The following is an 11,837-nucleotide window of genomic DNA, read 5'->3' as shown; positions in this document are numbered from 1 at the left end:
AAAACACCAAACAAACCAACCCCCCAAAATAGGATCTTAACATTAAAACTTGCAGAGAGAGCAGATGGCTAGCAAAACAATGGCACAATGAACTCAGGGCAGTGAACTTTGGTCAGTTAAAACTGGGGTATTTTAGCCTGCATCTTTGAAACTTTACTTTTAACAACACTGTTAATGCTGGTGCTTAATATTTTAAACAAAAGATGATGCTAAACATCCCTGCTTCTGTTGACTGACCATTAAATCAGAATAAAATTGGATAGTGATGTATAGTCTACATTGGAAGATAATTTATTGTGCAGGCTGTACTTGGTTTTGCTTGCCCAGAATTGGCAGATATGCTGCCCTATAGCTTTTTGTAAAGATACAGTGTGTTCTCTGGCAAAACCAATGAAAATTAGACATGATGATTCTGCCATTGCTTGGCTATAGAAGCCTTTTTTTGTTTGTTTGTTTTTGATGCTCTATCTTCAGGTCTTTAATATTTTAAAGAACATAAGAAAAATAAAGTAATAAAAAAAAAAATCTTAAATTGCTCACCTCCCTTAGATGTCTTAGAAACCCCAGGAAGGCTTTCTTTTATCACATGCAGGAGTGCAGGAAAGAACTCTTTTAGTGCAAGTGTTAGAGATAAAATGTTAAGAATTAGTGTTTCAACAACAAAGAGAGACCCAACTTAAAAGTTATAAAGTAATGGAGGTGTCAGTCGATGGAGTTTAAATATTACTTTGATTTAAAGCCCATTTCTAATTAATACTACGCTTTAGAAGTGTTTTAAAACAATTATAATGTCTTTAACGTTGTAATAAAGAGAAAAAGTCAGTGCATTGAAAAAATGTGCCTCTGCTGAACACTAGCCTTATTTTAAAACTGTGAGACTCGTATAAAAGAGAATAAAAAGGTATTGTTGACTCTTCACTTAAATATACTTGAGGGTAACATAACTGACAATCGTGATAATTCAGTGAGATCTGCTTCTTTTCCAAGATTGTTAATACTGCATTTTGAGCAAATATTTCCATTGATGGGGCTTTCTGTTCTCATGATAAGTATTAATTGCTGTCACTGCACCTGATGACATTATAATGCCTGACAACTTTATTTTCCATGTATGTCATTAGATGCATATTCAGCAGCCTTTCCTACTTTCTCCTTCATATACTATTACTTTTGTATGAAATAGAAATGAAAGGCAGGCAGGTGTGATGAACTATTCCTGTGAGGTGGTAAGTGCCAGTTCTTTCATTTAGCATTGGTGGGAGATCAGGGACACCACCAACTTGCAAGACCAGAACAGGCTCTGAAATTAACTTTATACACAACTACATACCAGGGACTGGTATCTTGGGAAGAGTACAGGGATGCTGCCCGGTTGTGTAAGGATGGGATCAGGGAGGCCAAGGTTCGGCTGGAGCTGAACCTGGCGAGGGATGCGAAGAATAATAAGAAGGGCTTCTACAGGCACGTTCATCAGAAAAGGAAGGTTAAGGAAAACGTACCCCCTCTGATGAGCAGTAGTGGTGAGCTGATAACAACAGATGAGGAGAAGGCTGAGGTACTCAAAAACTTTTTTGCCTCAGTCTTCACTGGCAACCTCTCTTATCGCACCTCCTGAGTCAGTGGGCCACATGATGGGGATCGGGAGGACAGAGGTCCTCCCACTGCAAGAGAAGATCAGGTTCACGACCACCTGAGGAACCTGAACGTACATAAGTTTATGGGTCCCGATGAGATGCATCCGAGAGTCCTGAGGGAATTGGCTGATGTAGTTGCTAAGCCACTCACCATGATACTTGAAAAGTCATGGCAGTCAGGTGAAGTCCCTGGGGACTGGAAAAAGGGAAATATTGCAGCCATTTTTAAAAAGGGTAAAAAGGAGGACCCTGGGAACTACCGACCTGTCAGCCTCACCTCTGGGCCTGGGAAGATCATGGAACAGATCCTCCTGGAATCTATGCTAAGGCACATGGAGGACAGGGAGGTGATTCGGGACAGTCAGCATGGCTTCACCAAGGGCAAGTCCTGCCTGACCAACCTAGTGGCCTTCTATGATGGAGTAACTACATCAGTGGACGAGGGAAGAGCTACGGATGTCATCTATCTGGACTTCTGTAAGGCCTTTGACACAGACCCCCACAATATCCTCCTCGCTAAATTGGAAGGATACGGATTTGATGGGTGGACTGTTCGGTGGATAAGGAATTGGTTGGATGGTTGCATCCAGAGGGTAGTGGTCAATGGCTCGATGTCCAGATGGAGAACAGTGACGAGTGGTGTCCCTCGGGGATCTGTTCTGGGACCAATGCTGTTCAATATCTTCATCAATGACACAGCGGGATCGAGTGCACCCTCAGCAAGTTTGCAGATGACACCAAGCTGAGTGGTGCAGTTGACACGCCTGAGGGATGGGATGCCATCCAGAGGGACCTGGGCAGGCTGCAGAAATGGGCCTGTGTGAAGCTCATGAGGTTCAACAAGGACAAGTGCAGGGTCCTGCACTTGGGTCGGGGTAATCCCCGGTATCAATACAGGCTGGGGGATGAAGGGATTGTGTGCATCCCTGCCGAGAAGGACTTGGGGGTACTGATAGACGAAAAGCTGGACAAGAGCCAGCAATGTGCTCTCACAGCCCAGAAGGCCAACTGTATCCTAGGCTACATCAAAAGAAGTGTGGCCAGCAGGTTGAGGGAGGTGATTCTGCCCCTCTGCTCTGGTGAGACCCCACCTGCAGTACTGCATCCAGCTCTGGGGTCTTCAGTACAAGAAGGACATGGACCTGTTGGAGAGGGTCCAGAGAAGGGCCACAAAAATTATCAGAGGATATTCCTCTCTTATGAGGAAAGGCTGAAAGAGCTGGGGCTGTTCAGCCTGGAGAAGAGAAGGCTGCAGGGAGACCTTATTGCAGCCTTCCAGTACTTAAAGGGGGCTTATAAGAAAGATGGGAACAGACTTTTTAGCAGGTCCAGTAGCAATAAGACAAAGGGTAATGGTTTTAAACTAAAGGAGGGGAGATTCAGACTGGATATAAGGAAGAAATTTTTTACAATAAGGGTAGTGAAACACTGGCACAGGTTGCCCAGAGAGGTGGGAGATGCCCCATCCTTGGAAACATTCAAGGCCAGGCTGGACGGGGCTCTGAGCAACCTGATCTGGTTGAAGATGTCCCTGCCCATTGCAGGGGGGAGGGACTGGAGGGCCTTTAAAGGTCCCTTCCATCCCAAAGCATTCTGTCATTCTATATGTACTATTTTTATAACTAACTACAAGAGAAAGTAGATAAAGTAACACTTATTGACAAGTAAAAATAAATCTATTGTGCAGACTATAGTAAAACTTACATTTACATTAGAAATGCAGATTCAGGACACTCTAAGGAACCTAAATGAAGATGATGTTGCTTTTAATGTTGTCATGTATATTTTGTTTTTCAAACTTCTAAGGAATTGTAGAATAGTAGGAAGAAATGGGTGATTTTCTTCTTATGATTAAAGAATGGGGGGATGGAAATAAGTAATTTGATCAGTCTGATAGTGGTAAGTAGGAAAAAAGAATACTTTGTCCTTTTAATAAAAACAGTGCAGGGCTTGTACTAACCCCATATGAACCAGCATTTTGTTCATCATCTTTTTGTTAATTAAAATAAGGCATGCCGTGCTTCTCAGATTAATGAAGAAAGGAAGCCTACTGTACAGTAGATTTTGGTTCTCTGTATCTACTTTGCATCAGCTTGGTGTTTTTTTTTTTTTTTTTTATCAGCATAGAGAATAAAAAACGTGCAAAGAAAAGAGTATTCTCTTTTATGAGGACGTGTTGAGCCACTGTTAAAACAGTCAAAACCCAAGGTAAACCAAAAGAATGTGTCAGAAATATTTCTGGCTCTTGGTCACTACTTTAAATACACATGCATCCATGGGCTTCTGTGTACAGTGATGGTTTTTGTTGTGATAAGAGAGTATTTAAATGATTCCTTTATTAAAAAAAAACCTTACTGTCTGCCAGGATGTGTGTTTAGGGAACAGAACTTTTTCTGTGAATCTCCTTCCTTTTGTGGTGTCTCAAAATACACGGAAGATGAGCCCTGGTGGAGAATACAGCAACATTATCTTCTACATCATCTCTTATTTCTTCTATTTTGTTGCTCTTTGTTTACATCTGGGGAGCTGTATAGTACAGTTTTAGACAGTTTGGAAGACATTGAGTATTTTAAAAATCAGATTGATAATTTCTGCACTTAGCTGTCGCTATACGTTATTTGGGGAGGATAACTGTAAGGGAGTTCCCTTAAAGCTTTTGGTAGTATTATAAATGTTTGAGCTCTTGGCAAGTTAATGTTGGCAAGTAGTTGTGCAAAGCTATTAAGTATTTGGCTAATATCCAAACTTACTGCTGACTAGGTGATTCTGGCCAGAGGAGGAGACACAGAAACTCTAAACTGGCCCTGAGCTTTCTAAGCATACTTGCCAGGATTTTTTTTTCTTCCTTCTCCTGCCCCTGCCCCCCTGTATTTTGGCGGCTGTTCTGGCCCCACTATGTCTGCCTGTGAAGATGACATAAGTGGTCAGCATGCGAGATATATTGACAGAAAGTCAGAAAGTAGGTCCCTGTTCAAATACTGGTTATCAGTTGATGATAAGGAAACTATAACGCTGACCCTTATGAAACTAATAGCGTGCCCTAGTCTGAGAGAAAAAACAAACAAACAAATAAACCCAACACCCCCCCACCCCGTCCCAAAAAAACAAAACAAAACAAAAACAAACCTGGAAAAACCAAACCCCCCAAAAACAGGAGAAGGAAGAAATCAAGTCTTTGTCCTTCGCTAAAAATGTTTGGCTGCTGTTAGTAATATGAAGAATGATTTCTGTACAGTTAAGATGATAATTTAGATTTAGTAGTCAATGCACTTCTTGAGCATAGTCTGAATATTTGCTCATATTATGTGTTTTCTGTCATGTGAATACCTTATGAGGAAAGATTTGCTACATTTTTTGTTGTCTCTGACCCTGTATCTAGTTACTGAAATTTTTCTACATTTCTTGATGTTTTCCAGCATAGCGTGATTTGGTAATTTTTTTCAATAAAGTTGCTAAATCTGCTGTGGAATTAGCCACATTGCGTGCTGTCTAGCACCTGCTTGTTAGTGAAACCTCTAATGTGAAACTGTTGAGAACTTTGTATGCACTGTGGCTACCTGCAGAATGGGTAGCAAAGTTCAAACTGTATCTTTTTTTTAATGGTTTGGAATATCTGATCTGAGACTGATGGGCTGCTTAGGCCCAAATGTTTTACGGGAGAGACATGGAATGTAACAATGTATTGTGTTTTTTCTGAACTGAATGAAGGAAGAATTTAATAATTTCATTAAAATTTATTCAGACACTACAGGATTTTTTCTGGCAAGATCTAGTTTCCATTTTTTTCTGGACCATCAGGATTCATAGAGCTCAGGAAACAGGCAAAATAGCCCCCAGTCTGTTCTGAGGCTAAACTACAATGCCTCTACGCAATTCTTTTGGACTTGTTATTAAAAGATTGACAGACACAATGCAGAAAATTCTCACTTGCTTTGAACTTGGTGACACAGATTTGTTCAAATAGCTTAACAAAATTAATTGAGGTTTTTTGGGGGGGTGGGTTAAGAGTATGTAACCAGTGAAAACCAGAAATTATGGGGTTCTGTGAAGACAGTATTTCAAGGAAACTGTATAATTATGTAAAATGTCGAAGTGATGCATTTGGAAAGTAAATTGAGTGAGACAGACCTTCCATTAGTATCATATTAGAATCCTATGTTTTTAGTCTCTATAAAAATAGATAGTTAAAAGGCAAATAAAATGCAATGTCAGAGACTTAAGTGATGTGGATAATGAGAACCCATGATGTTATTGTCTGCAGAGTGCAGGTAATGAGATGAGGCAGAAATGTGGAAATAAGCTAAGCCCAAATTAGAACAGCCACCAGGAAGTATTTTTTCATGAAATAGACTATTTCTTATTTGCTGGGATTTTCAAGGCTGAGGAGAGCATGGCGGGGGGAAGTGTCGCCCCCCCCCCCCCCCCCCCCCGAATGCATGCTTAATTTTCCGAATCTTTTAATATAGTTTTTTTCAGTGCAAAAAATTGAAGTCACAACTATAATGGTTAGTTTCTAAGTCATGCATTATGTACATTAAAAAGTATTTTTAAAGTAAGAAAATATTGAGACATATAAATAAGCATCTGTTTTTTCTTGTCCTATTAAGCTGATTTGGATTTCAAAATTCAAAATAACCTTTTATGGGAAAATGCATGCAATGGGTCTGCAGTCTGTCTCAGACCAGACTGAATGGATCTGGGTGACTTTTTGTCTCAGAGAAGTTTTTAGGGGGTTATAAGCTTCACGAGTTGTATTGGAGCTCCTTTGTGCTTGTTCCTGCAACATCTACAGCTTCTAGGCTTCTGTCAAGAGGGAGGGTTGGTCTCTTCAGTTGTAGGTATACTGTTCGTGTCTATACAGGTCTCCCATCCTCCCCATAATATATGAGATTCTTATATTTCTGCTTGATTCCATTTATGTTTCTCTCCACTCCTTGCGTTATGGTGCATAAGGCTTATGCTTTGGTTCAGCAAAACCATCCTTGAAAAATTGGGTGAAAAATGATTGCTTTAGAGTAATAATTTTTTCCTTCCCATAAATTAAAATAGCAATAGAAAATCAATTTAGTTTTCAAGATAGAATCATCTATGTCTCGCCTGCCTACTCTAAGTTCAACTAGAACAGTTCTGTGACAGCAGGTTCTATGGGAAGATGGGAGAAGGGATCTCCTCTCTTTCTTTTTCTGCAGGCGGTGGATGGTGATCAGTGTGGCAGTGGTTGAGGCCCTGAGGCTGATACTGCTTCTTCATGCCTCCACTTCCTGATGCGTTGAGACACACAGTAAATCTTCCTGAAGCTAGGAAGGTTCCGTGTATAAGCAGTAAAGAGTGGAAAATGATGTAGGTGCCTTCCTCCCTTCTTCCATAAAGCAATGGCATAGGGCTTCTGCTGTGTCTGAGACTTTTCACAGCCATAAAGGAAGGCTCAGGGTTTATCCTTAAGATGTATATACTTCCAAAAAGCACACTTCTATGTGCTTTCCTTTTCCCAAGGTGTTTGCAAGAAAGCCAGTCTGAATAATTCAGGTTGTAGTAGGTAATGAATTGCAAACAAAAATAGAGATAAACTGTAAGAGTATCTTTAAATCAGGATTTTCAGCTTTTGGTCTGTGAGCTATCCTTAGTAGCCCATGAAAGTAAGAAAACCAAGCACATTGTTAATGTGCTTCCACTTTCTATGTAGAGGTCTCCATCTTCATTAGAGTATTTTTAGGAGGAAAAATAAAAATAATAATTGAAAATGCTGTGGAGGTAATAACATTTCTTTGGTTGGTGGTGGTTTACTTCTCTTCTGTTGCTTTCAGAATTTTCGCAGGCATGTGAAAGTTACAATGTTAAATCAGTATGCAAACATTATTATTGAAGTAAAGGAGACGCCCAGAGAGAAGTCAGTCTCCCTTTGGATGAGGGATGATGATTCCCTTTTTAAGTAGGGCTCAATAGTAAGCATTGGAGTGCTAAGCAAGATAAGTGTTCTCTGCTTTGAGATGAGAACTTTTCAAAACTTCACACAAGTAGAGAAAAGGAGACAGACCACAACTAATAAACTCTAAAAGGCAAAACAAGTACCTAAAAATAAGTATCAGAGACATGAACAAAGGGCAAAGTAGGATATTAAGTGACTGAAAGGAAGAAGCATAAATTACTTATCAGACTGTGGCAATGGAAAGGAAAAATAGTATTGATATGATGTAAGGGTACCCTATACCTGTATCTTTGAGGATCAACAAATCTGCACCAACCCCCACCACCTGGCCATGTATCAGGTCTGCTGTATCTAAAAATATTTGATTGTATCCAGTTATAAATTGATATTGACAGATCATGCTAGCAATCTTAGTTTTTCACCAGGCCAGATTGGGGGGGGGGGGGGGGGGGGGATACAAATGTATTTTGTATCTATGTCTTCCTAAATAGTTAAAAACTACATTTTCGCATTGAAGCAGGTACCCCTGCTTTGCTTTATGCATAGCCGAATTGTTTGTACATGGCAAAAAGTGCCAATGTATATAGCTGAGCTGTTTGTATGTGGCAAAAAGTGGTAATGTTTTATGACGGAATTCCTGGTCTTGTTAATGTAGTTTGTATAGAGCAATGTTATGTTAGCTTGTTTCATCCATTTTGCCGAGGGCAATGTTTGCATTGAAATGAATTACTTTTAATGGAGCAGTGTGGGTGCAGTACAAAGAGTTCAGTGTTTCCAAATTATCAATGTTGAATAAATACTGCACTCTTATATTTTTGTCCAGCACCCATAGTGGCATTGTCATCAACGTTTCAGTGTAGTGTAGTGCTGTGCCTTCCACTTCTGAATCTTGTGACTCTTGACACAAGACTCTTGTGACCTCTTGGGAGAGAGGTGAAAATTCACAAGAATGGCCACTGTTCTATAATAGTAGTTGAAAACAGTTGAACAAGTTGAAACATCTCAGCTAATTCAGATGCATACTGGTAATTCAAATGAAACAAAACCACTTTAGACTATGCTAGCTGTTAAACTTGGTGAAAACGTAGCATATACTGAGCAGTTCTTAGAGTTCATATAAGCAATGTGGTGTATGCTTATCTAGGATAATGAGGGGTCAGTGGAGAACTCGGCATGCTTCTTGTTTGATGACATAATTAGTATCCATAATGTTTTATGCTAATATTGTTGGTGAGGATTTAATATACTAGAGCTTATTAATAAATATGACATTAAATCATCCTTCTGCCTGCCCCTGCATCAACACTTTTTTCACAGCAAATATAGAACAGATGTTTTAAATCACTGGGAAATAATGTATCTATAGATAATGAGGATGCCTTGAGGGTATGGTTAAAGATTACTGGATTTGACTGAATCCAACTTTTATTCTTCCTCTACTTACCTTTGAAATAAATGGTGCTAGATCTGGTTAATGACGACCAATTTAATTAATACCACAAATTTATTGAAATGGTCAGATTTGTTTAGGGGAAAAAAAAAAATCAGCAGGCCTACCTAATCCTAGAGTCCTGTTGTATTTTTATATTTATGCTATGTAAAGTTAATAAACTTACTCAAAATCTGGTAAATCTATAATGATGATATTGAAGAATTTGAACACAGAGCATTAGTCCATATCTATCTGTTGTTTGGTTAAATAAAGTACAAGGATAGTTCTATCAGGGTAATAATATGATATCCATAGGAAAAAAAGAAAGAAAATTGTATTTCACAGGCACTCCTTTTCTAAGTGAAAACCTAGATTATTGTCATGCAACCTTTTCCTGAGAAGCTTACTAACAACAAATATTAGCAAGCTAGCACTTCATTGAACAAATAATATTGTGTTATAATACATTATAATTGTTTAGAAGGAAATATTCACTCAAATTAGCTTAGTTTTATTGTTAATTTTTCTTACTAAAATATATTTGTACTGGTTACAGCTGAACTATTAGAAACACCATTTTCTTCATCCTTTTTCCTATCCAAAAACCTCTTTGTTAATCCAGACAGAAATTAAAACCCTTGCCTATTTCCTTGTTTTGTCTTAATTAATCTAATATTACTAGAGAATATACAGAACTGCTGAATTGCTACTTTTATACTGTCTTTTGAAAATTTAATATCTTAGTTTGGGTAGTTCTTAATGTCAACAACAGCTATTCTTTTTTTCTTTATATAATTCCACATGGTCAATCATTTAAGTCCATTAACATATCAGCTAAGCTATGTGTTTGGGCCCATGGTGTTTATTGCAACATAAAGCTTGTTAAACTAAGTCAAAAGGTCAAGATATTTTCTAGCAAGAAAGAAATAAGCAGTTTTTTCTTCTGAATGAAATTAGTTTGAAAATGCATCTTTAACTAGTCATCCTAAATACAAAATGTACAGTAAATTTTATTTTTAAAGTAATTACTCTAGGAAGTGGGTTACTTTATTTTCTGATATATGCTGATTATTTGTAAACTTATTTTCCAAGATGAAAATGTACTTAATTTTATAATATCTTTTTTCAGGTCTCTGACTTTGGAGGAACAATAGATTTTTGCCTACTGGAAGAATGCAGTGAAACTGCCAATATTTCTAGCTGGGATTATAAATTTAATATTCAACTTTAGTGTTACTAATTTCTTACTAAATAGTACCTCAAAGTAGAAGAAAAATGTATGGAAGTGCAAGAACAATCAGCAACTTAGAAGGAAGTCCCTCCAGGTCTCCTCGTTTGCCAAGGTCTCCTCGTCTGGGCCATAGGCGAACAAACAGTGGAGGAGGAGGAGGAACAGGTAAGACGTTATCAATGGAGAACATCCAGTCCCTTAATGCAGCCTATGCAACATCTGGACCAATGTATCTGAGTGACCATGAAGGTGTAGCTTCTACTACTTTCCCAAAGGGCACAATGACTCTTGGAAGGGCTACAAATCGAGCTGTGTATGGTGGTCGAGTCACAGCTATGGGGAGCAGTCCTAATATTGCTTCAGCTGGACTTTCGCACACAGATGTCCTTTCGTATACTGATCAGCATGGAGGTCTGACCACATCGTCACACCATCACCACCATCAGGTTCCTTCTATGCTGAGACAGGTTAGAGATAGTACCATGTTAGATCTGCAGGCTCAGCTTAAGGAACTACAGAGGGAGAATGATCTTCTCAGAAAAGAACTAGACATTAAGGACAGCAAGCTGGGATCCTCCATGAATAGCATCAAAACTTTCTGGAGTCCTGAGCTAAAGAAAGAGAGAGTATTGAGGAAAGAAGAAGCAGCCAGAATGTCAGTTCTTAAAGAACAAATGAGAGTTTCCCATGAAGAAAATCAGGTAAGTAATTCTCAAAGTTTCTTTCTGTTGATTTACAGCTAAGTACTTGATGTTTTGCTTATGGTACTCTGTCGTATGCTGGAACAAGTTTGACATTTACAGCAAGAATTGTATGTCTTGGTTTGTCTCCCTCTAGCTGCTAAACAGTAGGAAAGGACATTAATAAGAAGCTGAATGCAGGTTATGATTTCCTTCATGCACCATTCTTTCACATTATAGCTGACGAGAATGGTTGTCACTACCTGTTTTCTTATTTTTGAGACTTTCTCTAGTGGTTTTTTTCAGCAACAGTGTAAATATACTCAGCAGCCTTTTCTGAAGAGGTAAATGAGCCACTTCTGCAAAAGTATAAACATCCAGAGGCATATTTGGTATGAGCTGTATAGGGATTTAGCTGGCCAGTTCTTTAAAGTTAAAAGAAGATATGATATCGTATCCCCATATGCAGCCTTCTGTAGTTCTATGTTACAGAATGAAGTTGTGTTTTCAGCAACATTTCAGAGACCTGTCACTTAGGAAAAGTGCATCTTGTAAATACGTATTTCAGATAATTCTTTTCCCAACATAACATTCTTTTCCCAAAGTTATGAAAAGATTACAGTATTTTAATCTGAATGAATAAAGCTATAAGGTCAAGCTTTGAGACTCTAAGCTATTTCGCAAAGCCATACAAAACAGTGGCACAGAATAGATCAAAAAAATTCTTGTATTGCTGTCTCCACACACTTTTTGGCTGTTGGTCTCATTTTAAAGCTGCTCCTTTTTAGACCATCTGTTAACTTTCCCTAGACAAAAACACAATCCTGTGTTTCTCTCACTTGCAGTTTCCAAATCTAAACTTTTTTGCTGGCAGGCAGCAACAACTGAAATTTTTAATTTACTCCTGAGTTTGTGATCATCAGTGCTTCTCACC

The 11,837-nt window shown here is 38.6% G+C and overlaps 1 protein-coding gene across 1 annotated transcript in view; it reads left to right on the top strand.

Moving 5' to 3' along the window:
• Positions 1-10,267: 10,267 nt before the first annotated feature.
• Positions 10,268-11,837, top strand: part of ERC2 (ELKS/RAB6-interacting/CAST family member 2) — a gene marked incomplete at both ends in the record, with an annotated part of 442,749 nt that continues 441,179 nt past the window's right edge. The window contains one exon of the mRNA XM_082322574.1: positions 10,268-10,924. Within this exon, the coding sequence (XP_082178700.1) occupies positions 10,268-10,924 (657 nt within the window). The remainder of the gene's footprint in view (positions 10,925-11,837) is intronic.

This window comes from Platalea leucorodia (assembly GCF_965183815.1).
Source record: "Platalea leucorodia genome assembly, chromosome: 9".
Lineage (NCBI taxonomy): Eukaryota > Metazoa > Chordata > Aves > Pelecaniformes > Threskiornithidae > Platalea > Platalea leucorodia.
This window is presented reverse-complemented; position numbering and strand designations above follow the sequence as displayed.